Below are 15,563 nucleotides of genomic sequence, written 5' to 3'. Positions count from 1 at the left end.
TACAATTTCAAAAACATTACAATACATTCACAGAAGGCAAAGGGTGGCTATTTGAAGAATCTAAAATATATTTTCATTTGTTTCACACTTTTTTGGTTACTACATGATTCCATATGTGTTATTTCATAGTTTTGTTGTCTTCACTATTATTCTACAATGTAGAAAATAGTAAAAATAAAGAAAAACCAATGAATGAGTAGGTGTTCTAAAACTTTTGACTGCTATTGTATCTACTTTCTTTTTTGGGGGGGAGGGGACAAAACATTTAGAGTACATATTATTGTATGGGACAATAAACAAACATTTTTGAGAAAGATAATTAGAAAAATAAAATATTGAGTAAATGTATTTATTTGTTTATTTTCATTTTGATAATAGATGAAAATTCACTGAATTTGTTATTTGTTGATTTAAAAATACATATTTACTGATTTTAAGGTTGTGCCATTAGATTTGTAGTGGGATGGGGTCACAAGAAATTCTTGGGGAAGAAATTGGGTCCCCACTGAAAAAGTTTGAATACCACTGATGTTGAGGGTGGTATAAAGGCAATTCGTAATCCAATTCCAAATTTGCCTTGAGGCCACAGGTATGTGATGCCGCAGTGAGACGCGCTTCCAAAGCAACTACAGAACAGGGAATCCAAAGCTTCGATAGTGGGAAAACAAACATTTATTTTTCAAACAAAAGGTAATTTCATAGGCTGTATTCCATCGATGATCAAACTCAAAGCCATCAGATTTAAACTGTAGACGAAAGGTAGACTAGTAGCAGCTTTCTAAGTCTTGACGTAGAGTAGTGGTCAAAGAACTGTAAGTTACTGCCATACCTGAGGTCTAGTAGACCCATACTGACAAAAACCTAAATAGCTTAAGGGAAGGGGAACATGGGAAAAAAAGGGGTGTGCCCAGGAAAGGCTCCATAATGCTTTTAAATACCCATGATAACCATGATAGAAAAAACAAAAACAGAAGTCAACTCCATAATTCATTATGAAATATTTATACTTACATTCAATAATACTATTATTATAAATGGCGCAAAACAATTAATATAGTACAAATAAAGAAAATGGGAATTTAGGTCCAACAGGTGGCAAAATAGTTTTTACATTTGGCAATGCACCAGGCCTGTATTCATTACTGCACACTGTAACAAAATGTTTCGCAGCAGAAAATGATTTGTTATTGGACAAGTTCAGGTCGGCACTCCCCATTTCAGCCCGTTAGCTTCAGTTTTGTTCCTAATGAATACGACCCTGATGTAAGGACCAATATTGACCACTACTAGGAAAGGCGCTGAACACACAGAGATTTTGTATCTGTAAATGTTTTTTCTATGGGGTTCGGATAAGTTGACGGATAACAGAGAGGAGAGCTATCTGTGATATTTTTGCAACTTTTTCCATTGTTTTATGTACATAAAAAGTTGGACGTGCTTGTTGCACCCTCGACAACTACTATGATTATTATTATTTGACCATGCTGGTCATTTATGAACATTTTAACATTTTAACATTTTGACCATGTTCTGTTATAATATCCACCCTGCACAGCCAGAAGAGGACTGGCCACCCCTCATAGCCTGGTTCCTCTCTAGGTTTCTTCCTAGGTTTTTGGCCTTTCTAGGGAGTTTTTCCTAGGGAGTTTTTCCTAGCCACCGTGCTTCTTTCACATGCTTTGCTTGCTGTTTGGGGTTTTAGGCTGGGTTTCTGTACAGCACTTTGAGAATATCAGCTGATGTACGAAGGGCTATATAAAAATAAATTTGATTTGATTTGATTTGAAAAATAAATTTGATACAAAACAAAAATGACAAATGCATAAATGACATCCATCTCTATGTGGCTGCGATTAAGTTGGAGTGATTTGTGAGTCCCAAACTGTCAACCGTTTGGGTGCTATTGCATTATACAGGGACAACACCGATGGAGAGACACTGTAAGCAAGTAGGACCCGTGTGTGTATGTGTGTGTGTGTGTGTGTAAATCTTTTGTAACAGGGCAGATGTGTCTGAATGTAGAACTAAGGAGGAAACTGTAGATGATGATAATTCCTGATGGTTAGACCATCTGTCAGTGTGCCAACAGGGCTGTCTAACAGTAGCTAACAGGTAGGGTTTTGGGCCTCCCTCCTACAAAATGGAGTTCTGGGAAGTGCTTATGTGGCGCCTTTGTTCTCCTTCCCCCTTCATTATTTCCTCTGTTTTTACATGTTGCTCTCTCTCTTGTTCTCTCTGTCCCTCTCTCGCTCTCTCTCTCTCTCTTGTTCTCTCTGTCCCTCTCTCTCTCTCTCTCTCTCTCTCTCTCTCTCTCTCTCTCTCTCTCTCTTGTTCTCTCTGTCCCCCTCTCTCTCTCTCTCTCTCTCTCTCTCTCTCTCTCTTGTTCTCTCTGTCCCTCTCTCTCTCTCTCTCTCTCTCTTGTTCTCTCTGTCCCTCTCTCTCTCTCTCTCTCTCTCTCTCTCTCTCTCTCTCTTGTTCTCTCTGTCCCCCTCTCTCTCTCTCTCTCTCTCTCTCTCTCTCTCTGTTTCTGTCTGTCTGTCTGTCTGTCTGTCTGTCTGTCTGTCTGTCTGTCTGTCTGTCTGTCTGTCTGTCTGTCTGTCTGTCTGTCTCCCGTCTCTCTCTCTCTCTCTCTCTCTCTCTCTCTCTCTCTCTTGTTCTCTCTGTCCCCCTCTCTCTCTCTCTCTCTCTCTCTCTCTCTCTCTCTCTCTCTCTCTTGTTCTCTCTGTCCCCCTCTCTCTCTCTCTCTCTCTCTCTCTCTGTCTGTCTGTCTGTCTGTCTGTCTGTCTGTCTGTCTGTCTGTCTGTCTGTCTGTCTGTCTGTCTGTCTGTCTGTCTGTCTGTCTGTCTGCCCCTCTGTCTCTCTCTCTCTCTCTCTGTTTCTGTCTGTCTGTCTGTCTGTCTGTCTGTCTGTCTGTCTGTCTGTCTGTCTGTCTGTCTGTCTGTCTGTCTGTCTGTCTGTCTGTCTGTCTGTCTGTCTGTCTGTCTGTCTGTCTGTCTCCCTCCCTCTGTCTCTCTCTGTCTCTCTCTCTGTAATTACATAGTCTCTGATTGGTCAGGTGGCTGAGCTGACGGCAGCCAATAGCAGCTCTGGTAGCAGTGCCCCCCGATCCCCCGGGAAGGTGTGTGTGTGTGTGTGTGTGTGTGTGTGTTAATGATTAGGGGTCCGTTTAAAACCAGACAGAACCATTTGTGGGGGCACAGTCTGTCAGTAGGGCCAGAGGGACAGGGTACACCAGGAGACTCACACACACTTGAACATCCAGCCCCTAAACCGAACCGGGCCAGGCGGCTTCGTCTGATACAGCCTCTCCTCAAGATCCAACAGAAAATCAACTACACACAATACAGGTAAGACAACAATGGGTTCAAGGGTTCGGTTGTTTGTTTACACCAAAACTGACCTGATGTCTGTCAGGTTGGTGAGTCATTCTCTTCAGTATGAGATTAGATTGTTCTGATCAGCAGAGCGATGGGGACCAGAGAGACTAGGTCAGGATTAAGTTCAGTTCAAGGTTAGTTTAAGTCCAGTTTAAGGTCAAAGTTAGAAAGTTGAAGTGCTCTGCCTCTGAAACACCTCTAGCCTGTGTAGGAGAGTCAACCAGCAGAGCAGCCTAAACCCCCTGATGAGACTCAGGCTTGCAGACAGAACACCCTCTGAGGCTGCAGTTTAGACGGGTGGAAGCAGACCCACTGGTGGCTGTAGCATGGAGACAATGTTTTTTCTTTTCTTGTGTCAAGCAAGACATCTAAAGATTGATTTAGTCCGAGCAGGACACTGGGTAAAAGGCAGCACTTTATTTGACAGTAAATCGTTTTTACAGTGGTAGGTATTTAACTGAAATTGTCCACAGGAGAGGCGGAGGCCATGGCTGGAGGGAGGAGAGCATCGTTCTCTGGTGTGTTCACTGTTGCTCTGCTAGCCACCATACTGCTGCCTGGTGAGTCACATGCATGCACGCTCAATTAAACATAGTTAAGGTCAGGATGGATGAAGGACTTTGTGATGGATGGAGTTTCTGATGGATGGGGTCCTGTGTGGCTCAGTTGGTGGTGTTTGCAACGTCAGGGTTGTGGGTTCAAATCCCACTGGGGAACAGTACGGGGGAAGTGTATGAAAATGTATGAATGTAAGTCACTCACAAATGTTAAATGTGAATATTGATTTTCAACCTTACCTATCCTCAAGTCATAGTTGAATCAGGCCTGGGATACAACAACAATGTGCATTGTCCACTCAGACACCAGCATCTGATAATGACCTGTTATTATAACATGAAGTCATTTATGTCACTGCCTTAGAGAAACTGCCTCCATCATTTATGTAACTGCCTTAGGGGACACTGCCTCCATCATTTATGTCACTGCCTTAGAGAAACTGCCTCCATCATTTATGTAACTGCCTTAGGGAAACTGCCTCCATCATTTATGTAACTGCCTTAGGGAAACTGCCTCCATCATTTATGTCACTGCCTTAGAGAAACTGCCTCCATCATTTATGTAACTGCCTTAGGGAAACTGCCTCCATCATTTATGTCACTGCCTTAGAGAAACTGCCTCTATCATTTATGTAACTGCCTTAGGGAAACTGCCTCCATCATTTATGTCACTGCCTTAGGGAAACTGCCTCCATCATTTATGTCACTGCCTTAGAGAAACTGCCTCCATCATTTATGTCACTGCCTTAGAGAAACTGCCTCCATCATTTATGTAACTGCCTTAGGGAAACTGCCTCCATCATTTATGTAACTGCCTTAGGGAAACTGCGTCCATCATTTATGTCACTGCCTTAGAGAAACTGCCTCCATCATTTATGTCACTGCCTTAGGGAAACTGCCTCCATCATTTATGTCACTGCCTTAGAGAAACTGCCTCCATCATTTATGTCACTGCCTTAGAGAAACTGCCTCCATCATTTATGTCACTGCCTTAGAGAAACTGCCTCCATCATTTATGTAACTGCCTTAGAGAAACTGCCTCCATCATTTATGTCACTGCCTTAGAGAAACTGCCTCCATCATTTATGTCACTGCCTTAGAGAAACTGCCTCCATCATTTATGTCACTGCCTTAGGGAAACTGCCTCTATCATTTATGTAACTGCCTTAGAGAAACTGCCTCCATCATTTATGTAACTGCCTTAGAGAAACTGCCTCCATCATTTATGTCACTGCCTTAGAGAAACTGCCTCCATCATTTATGTCACTGCCTTAGAGAAACTGCCTCCTGCCCAGGTGTTTCTGGTTATGTGTTGACATGATTGACAGTTCCCCTCAGGGGCGCTCTATACGGAATCTCCTCTTTCCTCTAAAATTGTCTCTCAAATAGACCCATAATTCTAACCTTAACTAACCATCATGTATTTACAAGGAGGGAGACGGGGAGGAGGAGAGGAGAGGGAGGGAGGGAATTTGGGTGCGTTCTTTCAGCGTTACAACTCTTGTAAAAGCTTATTACCTGTCAGCATCAGAGTCCCGCTCTCTCCTCGCTCCTGCACCCCCCCCCCTCCTCCTCCCCCTCCCCCTTCCTCCATCCTGTAAAGACTGTTGTTTCCAGATGTTCCAGTCTGAGACAGTAACATTTACCCCAACACCACACAGACCTCCCTCCATCCCTCTCTCTTCCCCCTTCTCTCTCTCTCTCTCTACTTCCATCCCTCTGAAAACTGTTAACACATCTTCCCTGTGGAGATGAAAGAGCAGGCATGCAGAGCTGTGTACTGTCCCCCCCCAAGAAGCACACACACACACACACACACACACACACACACACACACACACACACACACACACACACACACACACACACACACACACACACACACACAGGTAGCTGGCCCAGTAGGGGTCCACTGTTACAGGCTCTCCTATAAAATCTACAAAGAGCTGCAGTCACCAAACCTCCAGGCACTGCCAGTTACCCTTGCCCTGTAAACCTGTGTGTGTGTTTAATCGCACAAATTTCCACACAGTGTGCTATTAGTGTATGCAAGCGTTTTTGGGGTCTGCAGCTGACGTTAGCAACATCTGGCTCTGACAGTGTGTGTGTTTTCCCAGAATTCCTGTCGGCAGGGCCGGTGGTTCAGAAGCTCAAAGGAGATGGTAAATATGGGACTACCTAACAAACACACTTAACACACTTTACATACAGAACAATGTTTGATGCTTGATGTATCTCCAGTAGGGGATGCCACTGAGGAGACAGCGGTTGCCATGGCGTCACCAAGGAGGCTTGTCCGTAACCGTAGAAACATCAGCTGGTACAAGCAACACTCAGACTTCTGGAGCTGGTACAAATACTTCACGGACAATGGAAACACGGAGGCAGTGAGTACACACAGGAGTTTGGGGGGGTTAACTAACCACCCACCATCAGAGTTGAATATCGTCTGCTTAGAGAATAAAAGGGATATTGTATTTGAGAATGACATGGTAACTTGGGGGAACTCCGCAGGAATCTCTCTCCATGTTCTTGCTTATTTCCTAGCTTTTGCTTTCATCTTTACGAACCTCGTATATACCTAGTCCTTTTCTTTAATACCTCTAACCTCATATACCTCTGACCTCATATACCTCTAATCTCATATACCGCTGACCTCATATACCTCTAACCTCATATACCTCTATTCTCATATACCTCTATTCTCATATACCTCTGACCTCATATACCTCTGACCTCATATACCTCTGACCTCATATACCTCTGACCTCATATACCTCTAACCTCATATACCTCTATTCTCATACCTCTAAACTCATATACCTCTATTCTCGTATACCTCTGACCTCATTTACCTCTTAACCTCTTATACCTATAACCTCATATACCTCTAACCTCATATACCTCTAGCCTCATATACCTCTAACCTCATACCTCTAACCTCATATACCTCTAACCTCATATTCCTCTCTATCCCCAGGTCCAGGAGCTGGACAAGGTCTACCTGGCCTACCTCCAGAATAAGAACCGTGCTGAGGGCCGTCGCTCCTACAAGGCCTACCTGGGTCACCTAGGGGACATCTACAAGGCCTGCGCCGACTCAGAGGACCCAAACTGTGTGGCCTCTGCAACCAACCGGCCCAAACCTGAACCCAAGACCCCTCCCAAGCCCGTCCCTGCCCCTGTCAAGGCCTGTGACCCCTACAGGTCAGTCATGTTAATTTATGTCTGTGTTATATCATTTTATGCTCATGAATTGATTCTAACCTAATCTCCTGTGTAGGGACCCGTATTGTCTCTATGCCGCCCTGGCACGAGCCAAGAGCCAGCCCCCACCTTCCCCCGCCCCGGTCAAGGCCCCAGCCCCCATGTATGCACGCTCCCCTGTGGCCGGTAAAGACCCTCATTCTGGGTACTACTACTACTCCCCTGCTGTGCAGTCCTTCCTCTCCAAGGTACAGTATTACTACACTATTACTGCTACTACTGTACTGCTACTACTATTACTGCTACTACTGTACTGCTACTACAGTATTACTACACTATTACTACTACTACTGTACTGCTACTACAGTATTACTACACTATTACTACTACTACTACTGTACTGCTACTACAGTATTACTACACTATTGCTACTACAGTATTACTTCTACTACTGTACTGCTAATACAGTATTACTACACTATTACTACTACTACTACAGTATTATTACACTATTACTACTACTACTGTATTGCTGTAAATGAACATAGTCCTGTTTTTATTGTTTTTATTCTCGTCCAGGAGCAGAAGGCAGAGCTGCTGCGTATCTGTTCAGCGGAGGACGTGGAGTGTCTCCAGTTCCACCTGAGAGCTGCTTTCGGCCACAAGCCCTCCGCTGGGCCCCTGCCCTCCTACGCCCACCTGGGCTGTGACCCGAAAGACCCTGCTTGTAAACCACAGCTGGTCCAGAAAGGCCCCTCCGGCCTCTTCCTCCGTTACCCCAACTGTGACCCCAGAGACCCTCGCTGCGCCTACGCTGCATCACTACAGGTAAGATCATCATCATCATTATTATTATTATTTTAGCTATTATCATTTTATTATCATGATCATGACTGTCCTTCTGTCCCCAGGCACCCCGTGCCCCCGCCCCCTATGCCCCGGCGGGTCCTGGTTCCTGCAACCCTCTGTTTGAGGACGGCTGTAACCCTCTCACCGCCACAAAGTTTGCCACGGCACCGGAGAAGTTCAAGGAGGAACACAAAGACGATCCCGCCGCAATGCGCGCCGCGGCCCCAGCCACTGAGCAACGCAGTGACCCATTAACTATGTACAGGGATGCTTATGCTAATGCTAACCGCCAAGCCAATGCTCCCAGCGCTCCATATAGTGACCCATATGCCATATACCGCCAAGCCAGTGCTACCAGCGCTCCAGCTAGCGACCCATATGCCATGTATCGCCAAGCTATTGCTAACGCTCAAGCTAATGACCCAAACGGCATGTACAAACAAGCTAATACTAACGCTAATACTAACGATCCCTTTGCAATGTTCCGTGAAGCCGCAACCTCCATGCACAGACGTACCCACCCCTCCCCCCAGGGGCAGGCCCCCGTCCCACCTCCCCGCTATGAGGAAGCCCCCCAGGAGGATCGCCACCCGTTGGGCCCCCGAGGAAAGACCAAGGAGGGCTACGAATGCTACATTGGCTATGACAAGGAGTGCTACCCAATAACCCGCACAGAGCCGCGTTCCGGTGCCCACCGTAACACCGCCTACCCCGCCGAGCCCTACGAGCCACATCTCAACGCTGATGGATCACGGAACGGAGTCCTGGAGCCTTCCGACCCCGACTGTGACCCGGAGTATGACACCAACTGCCGCCTGCGTCGCTACCAAACCCAGGAGGAGCTGCTGCCATACGCCAACGCCCAGGCTGAACACCAGGGGGGGCCAGAGGCAGAGTCCAGCCAGGACCACAGTTACAGCCAGGGAGAGCCAGAGAGAGACAGCGAGGCAGAGTCAGAGCCATACCAGAGTGGCCAGGAGGAGACCTACGGGGCTTATCCCCCTCCCTCGCAGGGGCTGTCGTACGGGTCCTACCCCTCACCCCAGCGGGGAATGCCCAGCTTCCAAGACATGCTGAGAGGTTATGGAGACCAGTACCCTGAACAGGATGACCACAGAGCATTCGCTGCTGACTACAGCAAAAAATAAGTAAACACACACACACTGCATACACAAAGACACACTACATATGCCATAAAGACTACATCAACAAAAACAAACCAACACACCAGCTAAAATGGGAGCAGATGATGTGGGACACTATTTAATACAAAATAATAATAGAAGACTGATTGAAGTCTGACACACACACACACACGTCATGTACGCACGCGCGAACAGGCACGCACACACGCAGTAAAGTGCTCTTAGCAGTAGGAGTTTCTCTCCACTAGATGTTTTTAGATGTTTTATCTGACAGTTTGTTAGCTTTTATTGATTGATTGACAATAATTGACAATTGATTGATCCCCTCCTTATTTAATAAATTCTCGCAGCTCTGCTTCGCTTCTGTAGCTACAAACCGCACATGCTTTTTGTTTGTTTTGTTCATGATGTATTATGTATTAAGTTTTTTTTCTCCACTTTGAATGTTTTAAATAAAAGCTTTGAAAAACGTGTATTTAACTCTTTATGTCCATGTTCTCGACCCCTATTGGCCATCAATGGTAATATTATCTACTGACCCCTATAGGCCAACAGTGGTAATATTCTCTACTGACCCCTATAGGCCAACAGTGGTAATATTATCTACTGACCCCTATAGGCCAACAGTGGTAATATTCTCTACTGACCCCTATAGGCCAACAGTGGTAATATTCTCTACTGACCCCTATAGGCCATCAATGGTAATATTCTCTACTGACCCCTATTGGCCATCAATGGTAATATTCTCTATTGACCCCTATACCCCAACAGTGGTAATATTCTCTACTGACCCCTATAGCCCAACAGTGGTAATATTCTCTACTGACCCCTATTGGCCATCAATGGTAATATTCTCTACTGACCCCTATAGCCCAACAGTGGTAATATTCTCTACTGACCCCTATAGGCCAACAGTGGTAATATTCTCTACTGACCCCTATTGGCCATCAATGGTAATATTCTCTATTGACCCCTATACCCCAACAGTGGTAATATTCTCTACTGACCCCTATAGGCCATCAATGGTAATATTCTCTATTGACTCCTATAGCCCAACAGTGGTAATATTCTCTACTGACCCCTATTGGCCATCAATGGTAATATTCTCTACTGACCCCTATTGGCCATCAGTGGTAATATTCTCTACTGACCCCTATAGCCCAACAGTGGTAATATTCTCTACTGACCCCTATAGGCCAACAGTGGTAATATTCTCTATTGACCCCTATAGCCCAACAGTGGTAATATTCTCTACTGACCCCTATTGGCCATCAATGGTAATATTCTCTATTGACCCCTATTGGCCATCAATGGTAATATTCTCTACTGACCCCTATACCCCAACAGTGGTAATATTCTCTACTGACCCCTATAGGCCAACAGTGGTAATATTCTCTACTGACCCCTATAGGCCAACAGTGGTAATATTCTCTATTGACCCCTATAGCCCAACAGTGGTAATATTCTCTATTGACCCCTATAGCCCAACAGTGGTAATATTCTCTATTGACCCCTATTGGCCATCAATGGGAATATTCTCTACTGACCCCTATAGGCCATCAATGGTAATATTCTCTACTGACCCCTATTGGCCATCAATGGTAATATTCTCTACTGACCCCTATACCCCACAGTGGTAATATTCTCTACTGACCCCTATTGGCCATCAATGGTAATATTCTCTACTGACCCCTATAGCCCAACAGTGGTAATATTCTCTACTGACCCCTATTGGCCATCAATGGTAATATTCTCTACTGACCCCTATAGCCCAACAGTGGTAATATTCTCTACTGACCCCTATAGCCCAACAGTGGTAATATTCTCTACTGACCCCTATAGGCCAACAGTGGTAATATTCTCTACTGACCCCTATTGGCCATCAGTGGTAATATTCTCTACTGACCCCTATAGCCCAACAGTGGTAATATTCTCTACTAACCCCTATAGGCCATCAATGGTAATATTCTCTACTGACCCCTATTGGCCATCAATGGTAATATTCTCTACTGACCCCTATAGGCCAACAGTGGTAATATTCTCTATTGACCCCTATAGCCCAACAGTGGTAATATTCTCTACTGACCCCTATTGGCCATCAATGGTAATATTCTCTACTGACCCCTATAGGCCAACAGTGGTAATATTCTCTATTGACCCCTATAGCCCAACAGTGGTAATATTATCTATTGACCCCTATAGGTCACCAGTGGTAATATTATCTATTGACCCCTATAGGCCAACAGTGGTAATATTATCTATTGACCCCTATAGCCCAACAGTGGTAATATTATCTATTGACCCCTATAGGCCAACAGTGGTAATATTATCTATTGACCCCTATAGGTCACCAGTGGTAATATTATCTATTGACCCCTATAGCCCAACAGTGGTAATATTATCTATTGACTCCTATAGCCCAACAGTGGTAATATTATCTATTGACCCCTATAGGCCAACAGTGGTAATATTCTCTACTGACCCCTATAGGCCAACAATAGTAATATTATCTATTGACCCCTATAGCCCAACAGTGGTAATATTATCTATTGACCCCTATAGCCCAACAGTGGTAATATTCTCTACTGACCCCTATAGGCCATCAATGGTAATATTATCTATTGACCCCTATAGGTCACCAGTGGTAATATTATCTATTGACCCCTATAGCCCAACAGTGGTAATATTATCTACTGACCCCTATAGGCCAACAATAGTAATATTATCTATTGACCCCTATAGGTCACCAGTGGTAATATTATCTATTGACCCCTATAGCCCAACAGTGGTAATATTATCTACTGACCCCTATAGGCCATCAGTGGTAATATTATCTACTGACCCCTATAGGTCACCAGTGGTAATATTATCTATTGACCCCTATAGGTCACCAGTGGTAATATTATCTATTGACCCCTATAGCCCAACAGTGGTAATATTATCTACTGACCCCTATAGGCCAACAATAGTAATATTATCTATTGACCCCTATAGGTCACCAGTGGTAATATTATCTATTGACCCCTATAGGCCAACAGTGGTAATATTATCTACTGACCCCTATAGGTCACCAGTGGTAATATTATTTACTGACCCCTATACACTTATAAAACATTACAGTACTTCTACATTATGGTACTTCAAATACCTAAATTGATGTTGACTCCTTTAAAATACACCTGGAGTTAGCGAGTGCAAACGTTGGGGAGAAGGGTACAGAGCAAATGAACACGGAGAGAAGGGGAAGAAATCAAAATACGTTTTGAAAATCTCTCCTCTCCCACCTCTCCCCCAACCCACAGAAAGATAAGAATAAAACACTGAAACATCAACTTAACTTTATTGATCCAAGAGGATTCAGACTCAGGAACAACAGCTGTGAGACCAGAGGGAAAACACTCACACAGCTCTGTGTGTGTTTGTGCGGCAGATTGATCTTTATCATTACAGAACTAGACTGAGATGATAATAAACACATGCTGGCCCTCTGGGCTGGAGTCCAGCTGGACACTGACAGACAGAAGAAATAAGAGGGAGAGAGTGAGGATGGGGAGGGAGGGAGAGTATGAGGATGGGGAGGGAGGGAGGGAGGGAGGGAGGGAGGGAGGGAGGGAGGGAGGGAGGGAGGATGGGGAGGGAGAGAGAGAGTGAGGATGGGGAGGGAGAGAGAGTGAGGATGGGGCGGGAGGGAGAGTGTGAGGATGGGGAAGGAGGGAGAGTGTGAGGATGGGGAGGGAGGGAGAGTGTGAGGATGGAAAATAAGGGGGAGGGAGGGAGAAAGGAAACAGAGTGAGAAAGAGAGCAGAAGGGACAAGGGAGAAAGAGAAAACAGAGAGAGAGCAGTTCTAGTTACATTTAGTATTTAATATATCTTCTCAGAGAACAACAAGTGGTGAGAGATTGAGGAGAGGGAGAGAGGTGGAGGACAGGGAGAGAGGTGGGGGACAGGGAGAGAGGTGGAAGACAGGGAGACAGGTAGAGGATGGGGAAAGAGGTGGGGATAGGGAGAGAGGTGGGGGACAGGGAGAGAGGTGGAGGATGGGGAAAGAGGTGGGGATAGGGAGAGAGGTGGGGGACAGGGAGAGAGGTTGAGGATAGGGTAGGGAAAGAGGTGGGGATAGGGAGAGAGGTGGGGGATAGGGAGAGAGGTGGGGGACAAGGAGAGAGTTGGGGATAGGGAGAGAAGTGGGGGATAGGGAGATGTGTGGAGGATAGGGAGAGAGGTGGGGGATAGGGAGAGAGGTGGGGGATAGGGAGAGAGGTGGGGGATAGGGAGAAAGGTGGGGATAGGGAGAAAGATGGGGGACAGGGAGAGAGTTGGGGATAGGGAGATGTGTGGAGGATAGGGAGAGAGGTGGGGGATAGGGAGAAAGGTGGGGATAGGGAGAGAAGTGGGGGACAGGGAGAGAGGTGGGGATAGGGAGAAGTATGTAGGATAGGGAGAGAGGTGGAGGACAGGGAGAGAGGTGGGGATAGGGAGAGAAGTGGGGGATAGGGAGATGTGTGGGCGATAGGGAGATAGGTGGAGGATAGAGAGAGAGGTGGGGGATAGGGAGAGAGGTGAGGATAGGTTGAGAGGTGGAGGAGAGAGAGAGAGAGGTGGGGGATAGGGAGATAGGGAGAAAGGTAGAGGATAGAGAGAGAGGTGGGAGATAGGGAGATGTGTGGGGGATAGGGAGAGAGGTGGAGGATAGAAAGAGAGGTGGGGGATAGGGAGAGAGGTGGGGGATAGGGAGAGAGGTGGAGGATAGAGAGAGAGGTGGGGGATAGGTTGAGAGGTGGAGGATAGATAGGGAGATGTGTAGGGGATAGGGAGAGAGGTGGAGGATAGAAAGAGAGATGGGGGATAGGTTGAGAGGTGGAGGATAGAGAGAGAGGTGGGGGATAGGGAGAGAGATGGGGGATAGGGAGATAGGGAGAAAGGTGGGGGATAGAGAGAGAGGTGGGAGATAGGGAGAGAGGTGGAGGATAGAAAGAGAGGTGGGGGATAGGGAGAGAGGTGGGGATAGGGAGAGAAGTGAGGAGAGGCACTGAATCAAGAAGCCAGTAAAAGTGAAGTTGTTATTGATGTCAGCGTAAATGACATCTTCCTGTTCCGCTCCATACAGCTGTAGACAGACGGATATTAGCTAATAATGAATTAATTACTTAGTGACTTGTGGTGATTTTGTCAGAGAAATATAAGATTGAATGCTAACGCAAACAAACAATATGTAATACGGGAGATATGAAATTCAGCAGCATCACTGAAGGGGACGGCAACCGAATCGGAAATGTGGAGTTCAAAACTACACATGATTGTGGACAGAGACCGTCTCAGGTGCAGCCAGTCCATCGGGTATAGTCCCTGGGGATAAATAGGAAGTAGCCTAGATGCCTGGAAGGGGAAGGTTCCACAAGGGCTCTGTTTGCTAGTCTGGTTCAGCCATATTGACTTTTTAAACCAAACACACACACACACACAGTACCTGTTCGTTGTAGAAGACCTTTGCGAAGTGAAGGGGTGGTTAGTCCCACAATGAAGGCTGAGCGATACAGGAAGGAACTCTTGCCCCTGGAGCCCTGGTCCCTGAACCCCCCACAACCTCCCCATTTCTCACATGGGCACACCTAGGGAGTACAGGAGAAAGAGAGAGATGGGTGGAGGGATGGGTGGAGAGATGGGTGGAGAGAGAGTAAGACTTCGGAAACAGCGGGAAGCAGGGAATCGCTGGAGAGTCCAAGTGGAAAGTGAGTGATATAAATCTCTTGTCCTTGTGTGTGAGCATGTCTGTGTCTGAACATGTCTGTGTGTGTGAGCATGTCTGTGTGTGTGAGCATGTCTGTGTGTCTGAACATGTCTATGTGTGTGAGCATGTCTGTGTGTCTGAGCATGTCTGTGTGTGAGCATGTCTGTGTGTCTGAGCATGTCTGTGTGTGAGCATGTCTGTGTCTGAGTATGTCTGTGTGTGTGAGCATGTCTGTGTGTGTGAGCATGTCTGTGTGTGTGAGCATGTCTGTGTGTGTGAGCATGTCTGTGTGTGTGCGAGCATGTCTGTGTGTGTGCTAGTGTGATTTGCACTGCTATATTTATGTCTGACTGAGTGTGTCTCCGGCTGGTGACAAAGTCATACCCCCCAAATGACCTGCCAGAAATACCAACACACGCACGCACACACACACACACGGCTATCTTCTGCCTCCGTCTTGGTCAAGGCAATATTTTACTATGCTATAGAAGCCTAGTACTATCCACGTTAGCTGAGAGAGAGGAAGAATGTGATAGAGGGGGAGATATATATACAGTAGGTGTCAAAAGGTTGGACACACCTACTCATTCAAGAGTTTTTCTTTATTTTTTACTATTTTCTATATTGTAGAATAATAGTGAAGACATCAAAACTATAAAATAACAAAGTGTTAAACAAATTCTTCAAAGTAGCCACCCT

The 15,563-nt window shown here is 45.9% G+C and overlaps 1 protein-coding gene across 2 annotated transcripts; it reads left to right on the top strand.

The window, feature by feature from the left end:
• Window positions 1-3,167: 3,167 nt before the first annotated feature.
• On the top strand, window positions 3,168-9,608 carry LOC106590496 (uncharacterized). 2 transcript variants are annotated; one of them, XM_045710969.2, is made up of 8 exons: window positions 3,168-3,347; window positions 3,851-3,937; window positions 6,052-6,096; window positions 6,179-6,321; window positions 6,915-7,141; window positions 7,218-7,389; window positions 7,721-7,969; window positions 8,053-9,608. In XM_045710969.2, exons 2-8 carry the CDS (start codon window positions 3,865-3,867, stop codon window positions 9,136-9,138), a joined length of 1,995 nt encoding a protein of 664 aa, XP_045566925.2. In that variant the 5' UTR covers window positions 3,168-3,347; window positions 3,851-3,864; the 3' UTR covers window positions 9,139-9,608. The 2 variants fall into 2 exon arrangements, with proteins under 2 accessions (XP_045566925.2, XP_014037058.3); XM_014181583.3 differs by having other exon boundaries at window positions 6,176-6,321.
• Window positions 9,609-15,563: the final 5,955 nt, after the last annotated feature.

The sequence above is a fragment of the Salmo salar genome, chromosome 29 (genome assembly GCF_965601325.2).
Source record: "Salmo salar chromosome 29, fSalSal1, whole genome shotgun sequence".
Lineage (NCBI taxonomy): Eukaryota > Metazoa > Chordata > Actinopteri > Salmoniformes > Salmonidae > Salmo > Salmo salar.
This window is presented reverse-complemented; position numbering and strand designations above follow the sequence as displayed.

Coding starts and splice junctions, on each gene's coding strand:
- LOC106590496 (XM_014181583.3), top strand. CDS start 3,865: ATGGCTGGAGGGAGGAGAGCATCGTTCTCTGGTGTGTTCACTGTTGCT. Junction 3,938..6,051: donor AGCCACCATACTGCTGCCTG/GTGAGTCACATG, acceptor GTGTTTTCCCAG/AATTCCTGTCGGCAGGGCCG. Junction 7,390..7,720: donor TGCAGTCCTTCCTCTCCAAG/GTACAGTATTAC, acceptor ATTCTCGTCCAG/GAGCAGAAGGCAGAGCTGCT.